This window comes from Miniopterus schreibersii (assembly GCF_964146895.1).
Source record: "Miniopterus schreibersii genome assembly, chromosome: 16".
NCBI classification, from domain to species: Eukaryota; Metazoa; Chordata; class Mammalia; order Chiroptera; family Miniopteridae; genus Miniopterus; species Miniopterus schreibersii.
In genome coordinates this window covers 45,061,642-45,083,307 of record NC_138116.1, presented here as the reverse complement: position 1 = coordinate 45,083,307, position 21,666 = coordinate 45,061,642, and the positions used below count along the sequence as shown (strand labels likewise).

Here is a 21,666-nt window from a genome sequence, read left to right as displayed (position 1 = left end):
CTTATTTTCCTCTCACAAATTCTCTGCTGAGTTCCTTATGCTGGCCAGGAAGTTATGGTTACTCTCTCGTGTTTAGGCGCCTCCTTTCCTTGTTCTGCGACCATCTCCTCACCTCCTTCTTTTCCTTGCATGGTCTACTGCCTTCACGACTCGCCCTACGCACCACCCACATTTCTACTCTAGCTTCTCTAGGCCCTCACACACTGTCAAACCCACCTCCTTTCCCATCCTTCATCCAGAGGCGAGCAACAGACACACCCTATTCTTGTAACTCTGCCATCACCCCGCTGCTGACACAAGGCAGAGGACATATAGAGGCAGCTGCACCTCCTCTCATCAGCTCTGAACTGCTGTTCGACTATACTACTTCTCAAGAGAAAAAAACAATACTCTGTTTAAGCTGCTTAGCTTCTTGTTCCTTGCAGTATATGCCTTCCTAGTTCACATGAGACTTCAATTTTCTTTTATGATTTTCTATAACCAAAAAACATCAGGTTATTTTCACTTTGAAAACAAAAATTATATAATTGACCAATTGTCTATAGTTCAACCGCACATAGCTCATTCAACTCTGGCCTGCGTGGTAATTAATATCATTGTACTGTGTTCAAACAGAGATCAGCACAGTCTGAGAGGTTCTGAGGCTGCTCACAAGGAACTTACATCTGCATTGCTAAGTGTATCACCCCTCTGCCCATGGAACTGTTTACCTCTCTCAGGCTACCTTTCTCTGCCTCCCAAAGTAGTTGTATCTCCTACCTGTCTTCCTCTTCACCTGTTCCTCTTCTTAAATACCCTGCTCTAGCCCTGAAAAGACCAAAAAGTATAAATCAAACTCTTGTCTAAGAACTTGGTTGTGACAGTTCTTAGTGTGGAAACCCCACTGCACTGTATCCCTGTACCTGTTTCCTTAGCACTGCGAAGGAAAAGAGGGTGGAGGCCCAGGAGTCAGGAGATGGGATCGAGGGCAGCACCTGTCTCACCTTGGTTAGCCTTTGAATATTCTTCTTGTAGAGAGAGGACAAGCACTGCTTCACCAGTCCCATGTTGTTGTCACGAGTAAAAGTTTCGCTGTGCTTATTCACCAGGTTGCGGAGTTCCGAGGGGTTATTGGTTGAATAAACCTGTGCTAGCTCGTGGTAAGCATTGCTAAGCGGCTAAAGGTTTGAAGAGGGAAAATCAGATTAAAATGTTAGAGGACTAAAATTTGTACAGGAAGCAAAACAAAACTTGGTACTGTATTTTGAGCAACGACATTCAATATCCCTTATTGTTACCTAACAAATTATATAACTTATCCAACAAATGCTTAGTTAAAACCAAGGATAAAAATTCACTATGGAGTAACTCATTGTCAGAAAAACTTTGTGGTACAGAGCAAACAAGTGCATATCAGGTGAACATGCACTGCACTTGGTAAAGACATGCACGTCTTTTTCCCTATCAGCGGCTCCTTTTTCCTACTGGAAGAAAGGTGGAATCTCCATCATTCTCAACTCTCTCGTGCCCTCTCACGCACATACATCCCCCATCCCCCCCAGGTGCAACGGGACACTGGCTACTTTTGATAAGAAGGAAGACAGGAACAAGAGGACTAATGGTGGCTGAGGGCCTAGTAAGAGCCCGAGTTACTTTAGGCATTTTATTTTATACACATTATCATTTATTTAAAATATTAAGAAATTGGGGCAGAAGTCTAAAAGAATGTGGAGTGGTCATGAACACAGGTATAAACTGGATTCACACCTATATTTCTACTTTTTTGAAGTTTGTGTTCTTTTCATCATGTATGATGTCATCATAAATAAACTAATGCTTGTGAATTATGCCACTTTATAAAAGCATTCCTTCTAAAACAGGGCGACCTAAAGGAACCAGGGGAGTTCTCCAGAATGGTCTGAGAATGGCAACCCTAATCCTACCCCGCCTGTCGCCCTTCCATGGGATTTCTCAGCAGCCTTCCCTACCACTGCCCAGCCTGTGACGAGGCAGCCTAGAGGCCCGAGAACCACAGTCAGGTTCTTAGGTGAAGAGCACTCAGCTATCTTCAACAAAACAACAAATAATTTTCTCAGCGGGAAGACTTTCAAACTGATACTCTGAAATCTGAGTTTTGTACAAAGGTGAACAGGATAAAACTGTTATTAAAACAATGTGGCCTCATGATCTTTTCAATTGTTCAAGTTTTTAAAAACCGTGAGCATGTATTTCAAAGTATTTTTTAAAAGAGTTAATTTATTTTTCATGTGGTCCCAAAGCTGGGTTCTCGGCGAAAACACAAGTTCCGTGGACAGAACCTGTGGTCTTCACACAGGAGCTCCAGGAAGATCTTGCAGCACTCAGGCTAACTGGGAGTTCAATAAACCAGTGCTGCTCTTTCAGTATTTTCACTAAATTGTAATGAAGAACTAGAAAAATCAACCCTTACTGGAGCTTAAAACACCTACAGCTACAACCACCCAGAGCAAAAGTCTGAAAACAGATTCCTGAGAAACACTCTGCCCCAATCAGGGGATCAAAAGGTGCATGGACTGAAGTGAGGTTAGAGACTCTACCAGAACTGCTGCTCCCATTTAACAAATGTCTGCTAATAGGAAGCTGCTGGGAGAGCAAAATCACTACAAAATAAAATTACAGAACTACATATCATCACATTTCCTTATGGACTTAAGAAATCAGTTTTATTTTAAAAACTCACCTTAATGAATCTACCCACGATTTGAGATGTATATTTCGGTAGCTGCTGCACTTTTCCAAGTAATATCAAAGAGACTAGAATATACTTTTTATATGATTCCAACATGATGTGACTGACCGCCATGGCAGGGGTAGTTATAGCCTGAGCAAGAGAAGAATGCTGAATGTGAAGCTGGCATACCAAGCAGGAAAGAACAATCAGCCACAGGTATCGCTTAATTATAAAACAACGCTTACACTCAATGTCCTATTTTATATAACATCTTTATGTAGATACAATTCCCATGCTATGAGACTTTCCCTTTTAGAGTACACGATGCAGTGGTCTTGGTATTTCACCGCACTGTATAGCTACCACCACCTAATTTCCAAACATTTTTCATCCCGTCACAAAAGAAACCCCATACCCATTAGCATTCATTCCCCATTCTCCCTCCCCTCAACCCCAGGCAATCACTACTGTTTATGTCTCTATGGATTTGCCTACTCTGGACAGTTCATAGAAATGGCATCATAAATATGTGGTCTTGTGTCTTGAAGGTTCACCATGTTGTAGCACCAGTACCTTATTCCATTTTGTGACTGGGTAATACTCCGTGGTGTGAATGCACATTTTGTTTACTCACTCCTCAGCTGATGGGCATTTGGGTTGTCTCTGCGTTTGGCTACTATGAATAATGATGCTATGGACACCTGTGTACGCATTTTTGTGTGAACATCTGTCTTCATTTCTCTTGGGTATACATTCCTAGGAGTGGATCTGCTGGGTCCCATGGTAACTATATGTTTAACATTTTGAGGAATTTCCAATTCTTTTCCAAAGTCACTGCACCATTTTATAATCCCACTGGCAACTGTGAGGGTTCCAAATTCTCCACATCCTAATGCGTTTAATTATTACCGGCTGTGTCTTTTTAACTGTAGTCATCGCAGTGCGAATTGGTATCCCATAGTGGTTTGATTTGCATTTCCTTGATGACTAATGATGACAAGCATCTTTTCATGTGCTTATTGGCCATTTGTATACTTTCTTTGGAGAAATGTCTATGCAAGTCCATTGCCCATTTTGAAATTTTTGTTTTCACTGCTGAGTTGTTAAGAGGTCTCTATATATTCTGGATGCAAGTCCCTTATCAGAAACATGATCAGCAAGTATTTCTCCCATTCTGCGGATGCCTTTTTAACTTTCTCACCTGAATTGTAAAGGTTAAGAGGAACTAAAAACTATCACACCCAATCAGCCCAATATTTCACATCAAAACTCAAACCGCTGCGCCTGTAAGGCACTTCTTTGAGATTATTCTACAGAAACAGTCACATAAGCACACAAGGATACAAGCACAACGACCCCCACTGCAACACTGCTCTCAGAGTGAAAGAACAGAATCAACTTACAGTTCTATCCATCAAGGACTAGTGAACTAACTAGGCCAGTCTGGGTGTGATATGAGAAGATAAAGATGCCTTCACTTTTTGTTTTATACAATGCTGTGCTGAATTTTTTTCAATAAGTATGTTCTTCTTTTGGAAATTTTTTGAAGCAGTAAAAAAATCTGTGTAACCTTCTAAAATTAAGGTACTAATACCAGCTATAGCAGCATGCACATTATTAACACACAATGGCATGAAGTAGACTAATACTAGACAATGCTTGTCCTTAGGGTAAATCAGGAAATAAGTATATTTCAGGTAAGAGGCTTCCATCTATAAATATAAAAGTGTTTGTTTTTAATATTTTAACTATTTGTGATGGAAATATTTTTCTAAGTACATTGCATATCATCTTGCTATTTCTGTTTCTAGATCAGTATGTTAATCAGTTGTTGTGCTGGGCTGTCCAATGACAATGCATTCAGTGGCTATGAAGTGTGTGTTTATAATTTTCTGAAGAACTGAAATTTTGACTGTGTACCCTTGAAGATTTTATCTGACTAGACGCGTCATTTAATGACACCAGCACCTTCTGGCTCAGTCACAGATGTGTGGCATGTGTATTAATATTGTTAGCATTTCAACCTTGAAGGCTTAAAATATACTTTATTACTTTAATATGTGCAATGAATAAAATAAGAACCACTTAACATCTGACAAATTTATGTTAAAACACCAGTATTAGCCAATACAGGGTGGGGCAAAAGCAGGTGTACAGTTGTTCGTGTGGAAATCAATACAATAGTTAATAAGTAGTAATATTATACAAGAACAGACTGCCCATGAACTCACACTGTACACGTCTTCTTCCCACACTGCACTGTGAATCTCACTTTCGGGCTCTAAGTAACTCCCAGAATACTCTATCAAACTGAGTAGTACGTCACATGACACACGCCGGGGGCTCTTACAGACATAGACAAAGGTGAGAGCGATGTTTCACTGTGCATACTTAATATCCCTTGACTTTGAACCATGAGAATATTTTACTTATTAAAATAAATAATTTAACCACCACACACGGTTTTAGAATACGACACTTCAAAGATCATTCAGTTCAAACTCTTTCCTATATGCAAAGGAAGTTATAAAGGTCAAGAGATGTACAGAACTTAACACAAATTAGACAGTGTTAAGTGGCAAAGCCCAGATTAGGCCCCACGCATCAGTGCTCTTCCCTCCACAGCTAATGCCCTTCAATTTGAGGAACATCACCACCATTTACGTGATCACAGAGAAACAGCCTTTAGAGGACCCCCACCTGAAACTCAGAGGCAGAAATCAACCCGCTCCATCAGTTGTGTACTTCTTTGACCATACAAGCTCAACACAACTTATGATTACCTGCTCATAGAAGTAGAGCGCTCTTTCAAAGTTCTTCAGCCCAGTATAGATCATCCCTCCATAATAATAGTAACATAAAAAGTGCTTTGCATCATAGGCTCCATTCTCTTTACAAATATCCATCATGTCCACATCAAGATATGGAAGAGCAGGCTTAAAGCATTTTGCCAACAAACAAAGCTGTGAAAAAAAATTTGTATTAGACTGTCATTTTAATTGTACTCTGGCAAGCTTTAGCAAAAGGAGCAAATTCAGATTCTAGAAAGTTCAAGAAAATATTTTGTTTCACATTTTTACATTTAATTTATTGATTAAAAGGATCTACATATCAATACATTACTCCATTTTCTTAAGCACTCAGAATAAAATAGCATTTCTTTATAAAAGACTAACCAACCATGAGAGTACTCCACAGATGAATTAAAGTGCAGCCAACACTCAGTTCATCTAGCATCCACTCTGTTTGTAGATGCGCAAATAAGAGTCCTTTTACTCTTTGCTGAACTAGTCAAACAGAAATAGATCAGCATGGCATGAGTAAAAATGGAAGTTTTCTCTTTAATTATACTTTTTCAATGCCTAAATCCTTTACGTAAGTGTAGGGAATTGTGCAATTGAAAAAAGCAAGCACATGGCAAGGTTGTGTATGTGGATGATGGTAGTATAGGTGAAGATACAGGTACAAACTCCCTGAGCTAGCTGTACACTTACTATTTACTGTATGTATTTTTATACCTCAATCACAAGTTTCTTAAAAGAAAAAAAAAATTAAAAAAAAAGGGAAAGAGCACACCTTCATTGAAACTAGAACATGTGTTTGAAATAACCCACATACCATGTTATTCATTAAGGAAACAATCTATGGGTTAAACCCATATTGTGGGATACTCCACAGCTGTAAAGCACTGATATGGAACCATCTCTAAGATACATTAAGTAGAGCCCCGGCAATGTGGCTCAGTTGGCTGAGAGTCGTCCCATGCACTGAGAGGTCTCTGGTTCAATTCCCGGTCAGGGCATATATGCCAGTTGCAGGCTCAATCCCCAGTAGGGGGTGTGTAGGAGGCAGCCTATTGATGTTACCCTCTCACATCAATGTTTTTATCTCTATCTCCCTCTCCCTTCCTCTCTCTAAAATCAATAACAAAAACATATTTTTTTAAAAAGATACATTAAGTAGAAAACAAGCAAAAGCAAGGGGTAAAAAAAAGCAAGGAATATAAGAGTTTATACAAATTTGTATTAAAAAAATATATATATACAAATTCGTATTTATATTAAAAAAAAAAAGAGAGCCCGGCCAGGCGTGGCTCAGCGGTTGAGCATCGACCTGGGATCCAGGCGATCGGGGTTCGATTCCCAGTCAGGGCACATGCCAGGGTTGTGGGCTCGATCAATGACTCTCTCATCATTGATGTTTCTACCTCTCTCTGAGATCAATAAAGATATATTATAAATAAATAAATAAATAAATAAATAAATAAATAAATAAATAAAGAGAGAGAGAGAGAGAGAGAGAGAGAAAGCGAGCGAGCGAGCTCTGGCCAGGTTACTCAGTTGGTTGGAGCATTGTTCTGTACACCAAAAGGTTGCGAGTTCAATTCCTGACCCAGGCACATACCTAGGTTACAGGTTTGATCCTGGTCGGGAACAACCGGAGGCAACCGATGGGTGTTTCTCTCACACATCAATGTTTCTCTCTCTCTCTCTTCCTTCCTCTCTCTAAAAATCAATAAAAACATATCCTTGGGTGAAAATTCCAAAAAAAAGAAAGAGAAAAAAATAGACGTATTTGCTTGTACAGACATAAAATGTCTTTGGAAGGATAAACAAGACACTGCTAACACTGGTTTCCTTTGGAGAGACGTGACTCGTGAGGCAGAGTGGTGGGAAGACTTCTTTATACACCCTCCCTTTTGCCTGCTGGATTTTGAACCATGTACAATAAAATAAATGAATAACATTTAAGGTATAAAGTTACCTGTGTTTATCCTCAGGGTCCAAGATTCCTTAAAAAGAAAATACCTTGGCATTTTTTTAATGTCACAGTGTTAAGAGTAATTAACACTGTGACATTAAACAGACTAACATCACAAGCCTACTAGCTGAGCTCTGTTCTGCAATTTGCATCTAGTAGCTGCTGAAAATTCCCTTACTATAGAATAGATGTACTTCTATATTTCAACTGCTAGAACATATCTGTCTCCACCAAACTGCCTTCATTTATCTAATCTGATGCTGAGCAAACTTACAAGCGATCTCCCATCCCTGACTTGGTCTGACTGACACTCCCTGGGTGCTTACCTGGCAGAGATCAGCGTGTATTGAGGTCAGCTGGTTTGTATTCATCTGCATCTTGTCTATGGCTTGCTTGAGGACGCCTATTCCTCGCAGGGGCTGTCAGAAATGACATCTCTTTCAGATAAGCTCTCAGAGATGGCAGCACATTGGATCTTATGTTGTCACTTACAAATAAAAAATAATACCACTTGATAGATTCCTTTAAATGACAACATGAGGTTTCCATATTCTTTCAGGACTGTTCCAATGCAGTCAGAAAATGTCTTACGCTGTTTCTTGTGACATTTAGAGTAATTCAGCACCATTTTTAAAATCATAAAGCCTTTTTTACCATGAAATAAATAATCAAAAGCAACATTACTTTCGTAACACTCAATGGACTCATTATATTTACATCTAAACAAACAGAAAATTTCCAAATCATTACTATGCTTAGTAAATTTAACTGTGTTAAGGATGCTGGCATTTCCCCATCAGGCAGCTCTGGCATCACCTGTAAACGCTCTCCAAAAACATCATCTCTTACCTGATAATAAATTACTACTGAAACCACCACCACATTTTTCTGCCCTGATTATAAATAATAAGACTGAGTTTCAAGTGAGGTACAGTCAGTTTCTGGACAGGAGACGTGACTAAAATGCTTAACAACTTTACATGGTTTTTTCAGTAAAGGTTTGTTGATGTGTGTTTTTTTAAACCATCTCTTTCAAACTACAACTTATTCAGTACTCCTACAAAATACCAGCCAGTTCTTTCTGTTTTCAGTCTCCTTCAAACCACTAGTCTTAAAAGTTAAATTTCAAATAAAAAAGAAACACTCAAATTATAACTTGTGTCAATATCACAAAAACTAAAGAAAGACCAAAGAACTGTTCGAGATTAAAGGAAACAAAAGTTGTGTGGCAATGTAGACAACCCATGAACTGAGATTTTCTTTTGTTATAAAGAAATAAGTAAAACAACTGGCAAAATCCGAATAAGGTCAGTAGATTTGTAAAAAAATTATATCAATATTCATCTCCTAAGGTTGTGGCTCTGTAAGAGAATGTCTTATTTTTTAGGAGACAATCAAGGGCCATCGTATCTGCAACTTACTTTCCAATGGCTCAGGGAGAGAGAAGGGTAAGTACAACCTTACTCTCTGGAGGAGAATCTGGTGTATGGGAATTGTTTATATTATTCTTGCAGCTCTTCATAAGGCTAAGATTATGTTGTAATTAAAAGTTTTAAAGTTTAACATACAACACCCAGCATACTACAACGTAAAGGACACTAGCATGGTAGTTCCAAAACCACCGCCACCAGCCGCAGCTCCGAGGCCCTCCTCCCCCTGCACTCAGAATCAGCACCTGAGGGAGGGACTGGTTGGCTCACAGCCAATGCTCTGAGTACTCTGAAGCGACCACGTATATCTAAGAACTGGGACTCGCAGTACTAACTTGGAACCTTAACAAACTAGTTCACTGTCTAAGTTAGATATATACTACAACAAAACTACAAGCACTTGCATAACATTGCTTACCTGTTTTCTTTCCATAAGGGCATTTGTTAGCTGATGGCAAAGCCCAGCAACTAGATAAAATAACAAAATATTAAAAGTATAAATGACTAGACAGGCAAAATACATTCAATGGAAAATAGCAGGATGTTTAGCTTACACGTGTCTGTTGCATATCGAATGTGCTCTCCATTACAAGTACTGATAAAAAGCTGAACCTGTGAGAACAATGTTTCGAAGTCAGGAACACTGGGCATAGAAAACTTCACAAATCTGGAATAGAGAAAAAAATCAATTTATTTTGATATTTCACAGGTTGAAAATGTAGAAGCAACTAAGGTCAGAAGTCCACCCTACCTCCACTGCTCTGTGAATGAGTCACCATATTTTTAAAAATTAAGAAACCAAGTCTATGAGATTCTCCTGGCCTGATGTTTTTGCATAATCAAGACACAACATAGATAACAAAAAGAAGAAAAATATGTTTTAAAAAGAACAGCTTTCCAAAAGGAAAATTCCATTAAATGAGGCCAAATATCAGGTGATCCTAATACTTGTGAAGGAACTCAATGTAAACTTCTAACCAAAAGTTTTAAAAAATATTTTTCTTTTGAGCTCCAATGTGGTCAGGACTATTTACTTGATTTAAAAGCCAGCTGTTGCTTTTCCTGCCCTGAAGGTGAGGCTGAGCGGGACAAGGACCTAGAGCTATGGACTGTAGAGGGCTGAGGCAGTGATTCAAGTTAAAAATGCTGCTGGCCAGGATCGGGCAATGCTATGGTCCGTCTGGGAAAAAAAACTGATGAACAGGACAGGAAGCATTGGAGGTGCTGGGAAGAGGGAGGACTCAGATGATTCATCCTGAGTCACTTGGTAGATGGTGCCTTTCAATTGCCCACGATAAACACTCTGAGAGGGGGGTCAAAGATAGGTTTGGGGAAGAAATCATATAAGCTACCACCACTCAGGCACTGCTTACAAGTAAAATTCAAGGTCTTCTTTTTAATTAAAAAAAAAAAAGAACTGTTGAAATTAACTTCAAGAAAAATGAAATGGATATTTTTGCCTACTCACAATTTCTCCAAAATCTTTCAATTTGTGCTTCCATCCATGTGTACGGTATTATTTGACTTAATGTCACCTGTCACTGCACTTCCCAATTACCAAGTGTGTCTGAATCAATTTCATCGGGGCCTCACAGTAAGTCAGTAAGGCATTGTAATTTCCATCTTATAAATAAAAACATAAAGCTTAGGGTCCCATACCTCATAATGGAAGAACATAATTCAAATCCAGGGTACTAAGATAAAAGGTCGGGGTTGTTTCTAGGTTTTCTTTTACTTCTATATAATGGTAAAACACCTTAGAGCTTGAAAATGCTTTTATGAATATTGTATCTCACCTGATACATACAGGGGTGGGCAAAAGTAGGTTAATAATAATACGATAACTAATCAATAAATAAAAATACAAGAATAAACTGTGTTTTGTGTACTTTTGCCCACATGTAAATTTATGTGTGCCTAAAACATGCATGCTAAAAAGGACGGGGGGGGGGAATGAAAAAACAAAACAAAACATACATTCTATCTGTTCTTTTAATCAGCAAACACAGACAGTAGAAACTTTTACCAGCCTGCACTATCCAACAGAACTTTCTGCAGTGGTAGAAATGTCCTATATCTGCCCTGTCCAACACAGTAGTTACCACAGTAGCTGCATGTAGCTACTGAGTACTTGAAATGTGGCTAGTGCAACTGAGGAACTGAATCTTTAACTTAGCAAAGCTCTAGACCCTTCCATTCTGACGCAGTTTCTTCTCTAAATTCTATTCTTGACCCCTACCTTTGTCTCAGGAATCCCAGAACAAGTAAAGCCAGACTCTTGCTTTTAGGTCTTCTCAGTCTATTTATAGTTCAACTTTTATGAAAACCATAACATCCCAACTTTAATACTAAAACATCAAGAGAAAAATAATTCTGCTGTCAGGTACCCAGAGTTACAAGGCACCCAACTGAAATAAGGACTATTTAAATTGGTCTCAAACAGCTTAACCTTGTTTGAAAAGAATCCAAAGCAACGCTGCTCCTGAGCACTGATAACTGCACTCACTATACCCTGCCATGTCCCTCATCACTCTTCCCCATTTTATTTCCAAATTAGAGAATGTGGACAATCTGATGGGCTACCTAAGTAAAAGTATTGAGATAAATACAAACTCTAGTGCCCACAACTGAGATGGCCATCCGTTTTTTAAAATAAATTTCAAAATTTGTATAAATATAAATAGTAAGAGTTAAAAAAATGATGAACTGAACAAGATATAATAAGCAATGATTAGCTGTGATGAGTAAAACGTAACTACTACGACATGACTAGTTGTGCAGAAGAGCTCAATGTTGTTTACATGGCTTACACTAAAACAATAAAGTCAGAAAGTGCATAGTCTTCAGTTCTAGAAAGCACAAAACTGTGAAAGCTGTCCCTTACAAAACAGCAAGGACGCCCAAGGAGTGCTCTTGTACATCCAGAGCCCCAAGCACAGTGTCCAGATGGGATAAGTTCTTTGCAAGGAGTTCCCCACTCTTGTTGATCAGTTCACAAAGCTGAGTCATCTGCCCTGGAAAACAGGAATAACACTATGTCATTCGGTTATAGTATTAACCACACTAAAGGGAGTATAACCAGATTTCATACCTCAGAGCAAGAAATACCTAAAGATGATTTCTTGTATCTCCATTTCAGATGAGGACCAAGAAGGGCCAGAGAAATGAAATGACCCTGTCCCTGGTCTCAGAACTAGACCTCCCACATCCCTCTGGCCCCTGAAAATTTCTCTTTTTCTTCCATTCCCTTTTCTGGTCCCCCAAGCCAGAAATGTACACATACTATCACCACCCCTCTCAGCTCCTCTGTATCCAAAATATCACCAAAGATTATTTCATTTTACTTCCTGTCTCTTAGCTCCATTCCTTTCACTCTCCCCTGCCTTAATTCATATCCTTATGACTTCTTATCTAAACTACATCATAAATCTTCTCAATGTCCACTCTTTCCTCCAACCCATATTCCACACTGGTACCTGTGTGATCTTTCTAAAATGAAAAATTCAATCAAATTACTCCACTGGCTTTAAGAAGTCCAAATGCCTCAGCCCAGTAATGGCCCCTGTGCCTCCCCAGCCTCACGTCCTGCGACTTCCCCTCACGTACCTTGTCTTTGGTCATGCCAAACTCAGATTCAGTCAGCATTCTGTACTCTCTCACCTTGCTGCGCCCACGCCTGTTGCTCTCCACGCTGGCTGCTCCCCTTCCCTCTTCTCTCCCACATCCTTCCCTACCTGACTCATCCCTGCTCTTCACTGGATCCTCACCTCCCTCCCTCCCCATGGCTAACTTGGCTGGGTAGCTGCTGCCCTCTCTGCGTCCTCTTTCCATCACCTGGGGTGTGGTGATTAGGTAATTCAACATAAACTCAGGGGAGAGTCCCTTTCTCCATCTTCACAATGCAGTGCTTACGCAGTGATTCAATAAACAAGCAGCTTGTCGACTCTCCAAGATCCATTTTTCTTCCCCTTATACCACGATGTTATAACAATGAAAGTACAGAATCTAATTAGGCCTGAACTGGTACTTTGAAGTAGACTTGCCAATTTTAATAGGTTATTCTAATAACAGACACACTACGGTCACACTCTGTACTCTCAAATCCCACTAGCTGTCTTTCTGGTCGGGGTAGGGGGAAATCAACCTCTTAAACTTCCTCCTTCAATAGTCCTCTTACATTTTGAATTTCAAGCTACCCATACCAGCTATTTTTATTTGGTGGCTGGCTGATTTTTTTTTCCCTATTAAAAAAAAACATTTAAGTAATATAATGCTTAAAATCCAAGCGACTGTAACTAGGAACTTTGATAATTTTACTTCTGGGGCTTCTACACTATAAAACTTTTAAATTTGATCTTTTACCAAAAATAAAGGAAACACCCCATTACTATCTCATGCACTACAAAACACGAATTTAAAACATCCAGGATCTATCAGGTATCATTTTTCAAGACAATAATACAAGCTGAACTGGGAAATATCGCCTCACTATCATTTTATTAAAGATCTCACTGGTAGGTACGAAATAGCATCTTCCAGTTAAATAATCAGCCCCCCCTTTAAACCCACTACTTTAAATACATTTATAATGATTTGAAACACGCAGAAATAAGCATTTCAGGCCATTATTTTTCCTCCCAATTAAATAATCAATGTTGAGCTGAGACTTAACAGCTGGGTCATTATGAAATCATAAGAGTCAACTATTGCAGCCCTGCCGGGCGTGGCTCAGTGGTTGAGTGTCAACCTGGGATCCAGGCAATCGGGGTTCGATTCCAGGTCAGGGCACATGCCCGGGGTTGCGGGCTAGATCAATGACTCTCTCATCATTGATGTTTCTATCTCTCTCTCCCCCTCTCCTTTCTTCTCTCTAAAATCAATAAAGATATATTAAAAAAAAAAAAAAAAAAAAGAGTCAACTATTGCAGGGCCAAGGGGAGAGTCAAAAGTAAGTTTAAGTGTCAGGGGCACATATGAAATGAGCCCAACTAGAGATGTGGCTGGTGAAATTCCCTCTATCCCTTTACTTAAGCTCCATGTTAAGAAATCTGAACAAGAGCAGAAAAAACAGACACTTGTAAACATTTACTATGCTGTGAATGTGAGGTACAGAAGCCAAGGGCAATAAAAGTATCACATTTACCTCTGCCCCGGAGGCTGTTCCTAAAGTGGTGTCCTGCACAGACCATGCATGCAGAGCTTTGCAATCCCTCTGGATGCTCAACAGCCCTTACATTTTGTAAATGATAAAATTGGCCCAGGGAAATTAAGTGGCTTGCACATGAAATGACTGAGACAGGATTCCAACTTAAATCTTCTAAGCACACTACATCGCAGAAAATAGAAACCAAGTGTCTGTGTCATAAATGAATAAATAAGTGGTGGTTTCTTCATTCCTACACACTGAAAGTCTATGCCTGACCTGTGAACCTAATTTCTATCAAAAATAAGAGAAGACAGAAGTACTTCACTTTGCATGTCCCCATACGAGGTTCAGTGAAGCCTTACAACAGCGAGGTAGAGAGATAAATGGAGATAAGAGACTGGAGACTAAAGGTGACCTGCCCAAGGTCACGCAGCTCCTAGGAACTTTACAATTAATGGCGTTAACCATTAGTGACCGTACTTACTGCACCCCATATGACAGGCACTGTTCCGAGGGCTTTTACATGGCTCTCCCATTCAATCCTAACGACTACATGAAGTACGGACTTATTTTTATTTTACAGATGAAGAAACAGGATGGGTAAAGGGGCCTCCGCAGCCAGCAGTTAATTACTTTAATTCAGAGTCCAGGGCTCTATCAAGTGCTCAGATGAATGAACCAAACAGTATGAAAATGAAGGGCAAAGTAAGAAGGGTCACAATTCTACCCCCAGAAATGGAGTCCGACGAGCGACAGCTCCTTCGACATTCCGCAGGACTAAAATAGGCGCCGAGGCGTCCCGAGGGCGCGCGGGCGGGCGGCGGCGGCACGAGGCCCGGCCAAGGTGAGCCTCGGAGCCCCGGCTCCCGGAGCCGCTCGCCGGCGCCCGCGGCCCAGCGGCCTCAGGACAGGCGGGCCAGCGCGCCAATCACCGCTGGCGACGGAGCCGGAGGCACCAACGGGCGCTCGCGGAGGCGTCCAACGGAAGTCACCGCCCCCAAAATGTCAAGCTAGGCGCCCGGGTGGAGGGGGCCGGCTCGGGGGGTACGGGAGGGGAGCAGGCGGGTCCTGGGGGCCCCAGGGCCGGAGGGGCCGGCGGCCGAGCGCACGGCGCGGCGGGAGGGAGCCACGGAGCCCGAGCGCGCGAGGGGGCTGCTCACACTGTCTTCCGGAGCCCGGCCTGGCCGAAGCGCCGCACCCGCGAGCCCGCCCCGGGGACCACCGGCGGCTGGGGATGCAGGTCCGTCCCCGCGGCCCGCAGGCCGGCCCAGCGCCTCACCTTGAGCCGAGAGCTGTCGGACACTGTTCACGAACTGCTCCAGGGCAGAGGCCATGTTTCCCCCCCGGGCGACCCGAGCGCCAGAGCCAGCTCGCGCGGGAAACGGCGGCCGCGGTGCGCCGGAAGTCCTCGAGAGACACGTCACTTCCGCAGGTCAATCTAGCGCCGCGAGATCTCACCTACCCGGAACCAGTGACCGTTTCCTTGGAAACGGCCCCGCTGCTCGCCATAGCCGGAAGTTAGCTTGTTTTTCCTCCTCTCTTCTTTTGTTTACAGGTGAGATCCCTCCGTTTAATGGGGCGGATGGGCAAAGGAAGAAACTAATCGTGATTCCTGGCCGCGTCATTCAAGGCCGGCCTAACGCCGCTTCCTGTGAGGCGGGACCGTGGCAGGGGAGCCGCGCCAGCAGCCTGTGTTCACAGCCCTTTCCTACCGATTAGTAGCTATGTGACTTTGTGCAAGTTATTTGACCATCTGTCTAGTTTCCCCCACCTGTAAAAGTCTTACAATGACCTCAACCACCTAAAACACTTTCAGAACCATGACTTCATTCAAGATACAGGTTGAATGAGTTGATTCCCCCATGTGGAATTGATGTCTTTCCTCCACTTAACTCCTAAAGCACTTTGCTCCCCATACGGCCACTTACATGTTGCAGAAATTTGTCTTCATAATCCATACCATATCCATTGCTTTTAACCTGCATGGAGTTCCTTGAGATCAAGCATCTGTCTTACCTCTGGACCATTTTAGGGCCCAACACACATCAACTGAAGATTGATGGTATCAATTCAAGGCCAAAGGAATCCCCAACTTGGGGTGCAGTTAAGAAAGAAACTTTATTCAGTGCAAACAGCTCAATTTGAAACCAGACACAATGGGTCTGGGCTGCCTGTCGCTACCTCAGCCAGTTAAGCAGAGACAAGGTTGAATCATATATGATTCATTTATTCCAAAATGCCGGCAGTATGGGAGCGCAGCAGGATCCATCCACATAAAACCTGCTCTACCTTGCCCCCCTCACCCCCCCATCAACCAGCTACTTATATTGGGCAGAAGCACAAAGATTACCTGGGGAAATGGGTAAAAAGATATAAGAATGGGCATAATGATTACAGGTGACAGGAAATGCGGGCTGAGGGTTGCAAAAGATTGGGGCACCTCCACCTCTGGTGGAGGGGCTGTGGGTTGGGGGTTTCCAAAGGGTGGACCCCTCCAGAACGCCACTGTTTCAAGAACTAGGTTGCTATCTTTCCATGATAAAAGGAGAATAGACCTGGACCCGACTCCCAAGGTCAACTCCCATGTCCTGGGGTGTACAACTAGCCAGGTTAGAAAGTGCTTTCTTTAATTAGAACACAACAATCATGGTTAACACAGTGTGATTAATATTTCTTATAATTATAGCTAAAAATCATGGTTATCAGAGCATGATAATTATTTCTGCCCCCAACAAATTGTAACAGCATGGCTGTGAAAACAGCCTGGAGCCAGGCACCTCTCCATACAGACAGCTCTGCTCTGCCCTGCAGTTGACTGTTCGGTTCTGTCCTGCTCCAGCCAAAGAAACACAGCCCTCAGCCTTCAGGAAAAAAGGAAAACACAAATACAGGACCCAGCCCTGGTGGAAAGGGAAAGGACACTCTGAGTCACTGTGGAGTTTACTTGTAGAGAAAGAGGTCCACACCCCTTATCCCTGATTGGCTCATCCTCATGCAAATGAGGACTCCAAATCGTCACAGTTTGATTGGTCTAAAAGGCACTGTCCTGATTGGTCAGAATGGAGCAGCCCTGATTGGTTGGTGAAGAAATTGATGGGGGGGGGGGAAATATAGCCATGCAGCTCTGATTGGGTAAGAAAGTTTCAGTCCTATTGGTTGAAATAGGATTTCAGGAACTCCTTTATAAGGGCAGGCTCCGCGGGCAGGAACAGTGTATGCAGGCAGCTTGGGGAAGGCTTCTCCCTGAAGTGTGGTTTGTGAGAGTGGCCCTTGTATAGAAATGGCTGCTGGGCTGTTTTTAAATTTTAGGGCAGTTAGCCACTGGAGCCCTTCTTAGTATGTATCTTCTTTCTCAGAATCCACACACAAGATTTGGTGTGGGGACTGAGTAGATAAACACAAATTTAAAAATGTTATCCAACAGATACTGAGATTTATTGAGCATCTACGATATGCTGTGCTAGGTACTAGTGATACACTGCTGAGTGAAAATAGTCATGGTCCTTTTCCCCTACAGATAATGAACAAAGAGAGACCCTAGAAAAAAGGGTATAGTGCTCTGAAGGAGTGAAACAGGTTCTATAAGGTCATGCAGTAGAGGAAACCAACCTAACCTGGGAACAAGAGGGAAGGCGTTCTTAAAGAAATGACACAAACTATCAACATAAGAAACGTTCAAATCTGCGAAGAATTTTTTGAACCACACTGTGGAGAATTTCTGGGAAGCAAAATTTCAACAGATTGAGGTAAGACTCCAGAGAATGTCAGTTTTGCGCCTTATTTTATACATTACAATCAAAAGAGGAGACAAATGTGGGTTATATGAAATCCTTTTGGTGCTAGATTAGGGAGACAGGAGAAAGCAAAGCAGGGAAACCTCTGGTATTGCATAAAAAGTAAAATGATAGACGCATACCTCTTTTATGTAGGTGGGTGCAGGATAGTTAACAGTAAAAAATTAACAACAATGAAGGGACTTGTGGTCTCCGCAGAGCAGTGCATGTGCTTTGAGGGGGTCCAGAAAAAGAAAAATTATCTTGACACTCCAAAGATATGTTATCATAGATGCAAAAGACAAGAGATGGACCCAGTGAAAGTAAAGATTGACTTTTGTCAGGGAAGATTCTAGCCTAGGACATGACTACCCACCATAAACTGCTTTTAGTTAAGAAGTCCTCAATTCATACCATCCTTTGTGGTTACTTTGGGTCTCTGAGTTTGCAAGGCCTCCCCTGAGTTAGTCAAGTGAGCATGTGGCCCCTTTTTGTCCACAAAATTCAGCTCTAAAGGAAGAGTAGGAGTTAATAAGATAAGGGAGGGAGAAGTTATACTACGTGAGAAGACAGCATGTGCTAAGACCCTGTGTTGGGAGGGAGCCTGCCGTCTGAGATTGAGGAACTGAAATGAAAGAAGGTGGTCAGAGGGGAGTGGTAAGAGGTGGAGCTGCAAGGTCCACATCAAGCAGGGTCGGGATCAAGTAATCTGTGCCAAAGGTACTGGACTTACCCTGAGAAGATCAGGAACCATTGAGAGCTTTCTGTGAGCAAGTGGGGTGATTGGATTTGCACTTCGGAAAGGTTGTCTGGCTACCCATAGATTACTTTAGAGAACCGTTTAGGAAACTACTGCAGTAGTCAACATGAAATATAATAGTAATACTTGTACCTTGAAAGTAGAAATGGAAATAAATTGGTGAATTTTGAACATGTTTAATTTTTTTAATGTTTTTATTGATTTTTTAGAGAGAGAGGATGGGAAAGGGAGAGAGAGAAACATCGGTGTGAGACAAAAGCATCGATCTGCTGCCTTCTGCAAGTCCCCAACTGGGGATAGAGCCCTCACTTCGGGCATGTGTCCTAACTGATCATTGAACCAGTGACCTTTTGGTGTATGGGACAATGTTAAACCAACTGAGCCACACTGGTCAGGGCTGAACATGTTTAGATGAATGACTTTAACACTTGTACTCTAAGATGAAACTGCCCCTGAATGCTCTATGTGAACATTCAGTTCTCAGTTTTTGAGTTCTTGTAACATACAAGACAGATATCTTGACTTATAGGGCACATTTCCATGTACTTGCCTGGATTTTAATGAAAGCCAAATATGTTGCAGAGAAGTAAAACCTACAATAATTTAAAATAGCCACAGCTACTACTGATACTTTAAAATTTGTTGCCTATTTAGATTATGGCAGCTGTTCTCAAAGTGTGGTTTCCCCAACCAGCATCAGCATCATTTGGGAGCTACTTAAAATGCAAGTTCTTGGACTCCACTCTAGACTTACTGCATCAGAAACTCTGAGGGTGGTGCCCTGCAATCTGAATCTAACAAGCCCTGCACTCCTGATGCACACTAAAGTTTGAGAAAGCCTGGATTGTGGTATAGAGGAGCCAGGACACAAATTACATTCATATGGAATACTATGAGCTGTACATACTATGCAGCTGTAAAAATGAAAGATCGCTTACCCTTTGGGACAGCATGGATGGACCTGGAGAGTATTATGCTAAGTGAACTAAGCCAGTCAGAGAAAGACAGATGTCACATGATCTCACTCATATGTGGAATCTAATGAACAAAATAAACTGATGAACAAAATAGATCCAGAGACATACTAGCATGGAACAGACTGAAGGATCTCAGAGGGAAGGTGGGGGTGGGTGGGAAGAGATTAACCTAAGAACTTATATGCATATAAACATAACTTATGGACACAGGCAATGGTATGTAGAAGGCCTGGGGGTGGGGTGGATGTGGGGTGGAGGGGGTCAATGGGGGGAAAAAAGGGGACATCTATAATACTTTCAACAGTAAAGATGTTTTTTTAAAAAAGAAAGAAAAGTAGTGGAAGCTATTGGTCACCACGGGTGTAATTAAGTCATTGATATATTCGTTTAATAAATATGTGAAGGCTAAGTGTTATTCTAGGGGATGAATATGTAGCCATGAATAAGAAAAACTTTATGGTTTTATCTCTGTACCTTTTCACATGAAGCTCCTTTTGTCAGGAATGTGTACACACACACTAACACACACACACAATCACATACACATTACAGTCTAGTCAATTCTCAAAAAAAAAATTACACTCATTTCAAAACAGCTAAGCTTCATTCCACCCTGCTCTTCCTCTCAAGAATGAAATAACCGAAAGATGTATGGTTACAAGGATAACCTTGAATATATTCTAACTTGTATTTTTTTTAAAGCTAGTCATTTAAAATCTGGCAGTTACTTAGGACAAAGCACAGCAGTAGGTGGAGATGCTACATTTAATCATCTGTTCTTACATTCTTTACTTTTTTAAAATTTAATTTTATTGTTGAAAGTATTACAGATGTCCTCTTTTCCCCCCCCATTGACCCCTCTACTCCCACCTCCCCCACCCCCACCCCCGGCCCTTAAACACCCATTTACCTTGTGTCTAATACGTTTCAAGCCCTGTGCCAGGTGCTGGGGATGTATTTGTGAACAAGACAAAGTCCTTTCTGGCATGAAGTTCTGGTTTGCTGAGTAAGACAATAAGCAAGCAAATCAACAAAATAATTTCAGACAGTAATACCTGCTGTAAAGAAGATAAAACATTGTGAGGAGGTTTAGGAAGGTTAGGAAGCAGGAGCCAGATAGGCCTGGGGGCAGAGACTTTCAGAGAAGGAGGAACATGGATGATATGCAAAGATCTAAGACCCAAACAAGTTTGGTGTGTTTCTGGAAAAGAGAAAAATGCCAGTTTGGCTAGAATATAGGAAGTAAGGAGGATTCTGGTGTGTCTCAGTTGAGTACCGTTTGTCTGTAACAACAGTAATGGTTTCCTACATTTGTCCAGCTTTTTCCATTCGCAAAGCATTTTCAGATCAATTAGTTTTCTTAGATTCATCACTGAAATATCTTCACCAAGTGCAGAGACTTGAAAGAAAAGAATATTAGATGATTTTGAAGAGAAAAAACAGTGTCAGAAACTGGTGTAAACGCTTCCCACACACTCCATCTTCCTTTTGGGGATCCATGTGGTGCCAGGGAACATGACTTGGAGACCTGAGCAAGTGGACTGAGGGAAACCACCCTCATCCACATTCCATCACCACCCACTCAGGCGACCTTAAGTATATGACTTAGGTTGATCCAATCAAAGGTACGCTTGAAACTGGACCAAAGGGTCCAGCTGCCTGCCATTACTGGAGTCAAATAAGTAGAGATGCAGTTGAATCTTTGTTGTGCGTTTATTAACCAGATAGCCAGAAATCTGAGAAAGGGGCAGGTGTAACACCTGAAAAGATACTCTGACATTTCATTTCCAATAAGCTCTTATATAGGGTAGTGGGTGGGAAAATCTAAAGTTAATGAGCTCCCAGGTTCTGCCTTGTATCCTTGTCCTTGCAAAGGTTAGCTCTAGAAAAGATTAGCCCAGAGTGCTGTCTCCTTCAGGTTAGGTACTATCCTTGATCTGTGCTTAAAATGTATTTTCTTTTGAGTGACAGGCTCATCTGGGCTCTAGGGCTGCTTTACCTCCAGGGCCTACTCTTCTTGCAACACATTGTCCAGTTTCCCAGGGTCTGTAAGAAAACCTCTTCTTTATAATGAGCAGCTATTAAACAACTGTGATTCTATCCTGTTGCATGCCCCCCTGCTATCAAGCT

At 41.6% G+C, this 21,666-nt stretch overlaps 1 protein-coding gene across 1 annotated transcript in view; it reads right to left on the bottom strand.

Moving 5' to 3' along the window:
• COPS3 (COP9 signalosome subunit 3) overlaps window positions 1–15,480 on the bottom strand; it is a 28,412-nt gene extending 12,932 nt beyond the window's left edge. Inside the window, exons 1-8 of the mRNA XM_081161037.1 lie at window positions 15,306–15,480; window positions 11,765–11,894; window positions 9,435–9,547; window positions 9,299–9,348; window positions 7,777–7,869; window positions 5,473–5,652; window positions 2,699–2,839; window positions 984–1,157 (exon numbers count right to left, since the gene is read on the bottom strand). Of these exons, the coding sequence (XP_081017163.1) occupies window positions 984–1,157; window positions 2,699–2,839; window positions 5,473–5,652; window positions 7,777–7,869; window positions 9,299–9,348; window positions 9,435–9,547; window positions 11,765–11,894; window positions 15,306–15,360 (936 nt within the window). The 5' untranslated portion in view covers window positions 15,361–15,480. The remainder of the gene's footprint in view (window positions 1–983; window positions 1,158–2,698; window positions 2,840–5,472; window positions 5,653–7,776; window positions 7,870–9,298; window positions 9,349–9,434; window positions 9,548–11,764; window positions 11,895–15,305) is intronic.
• Between the last annotated feature and the right edge of the window lie 6,186 nt (window positions 15,481–21,666).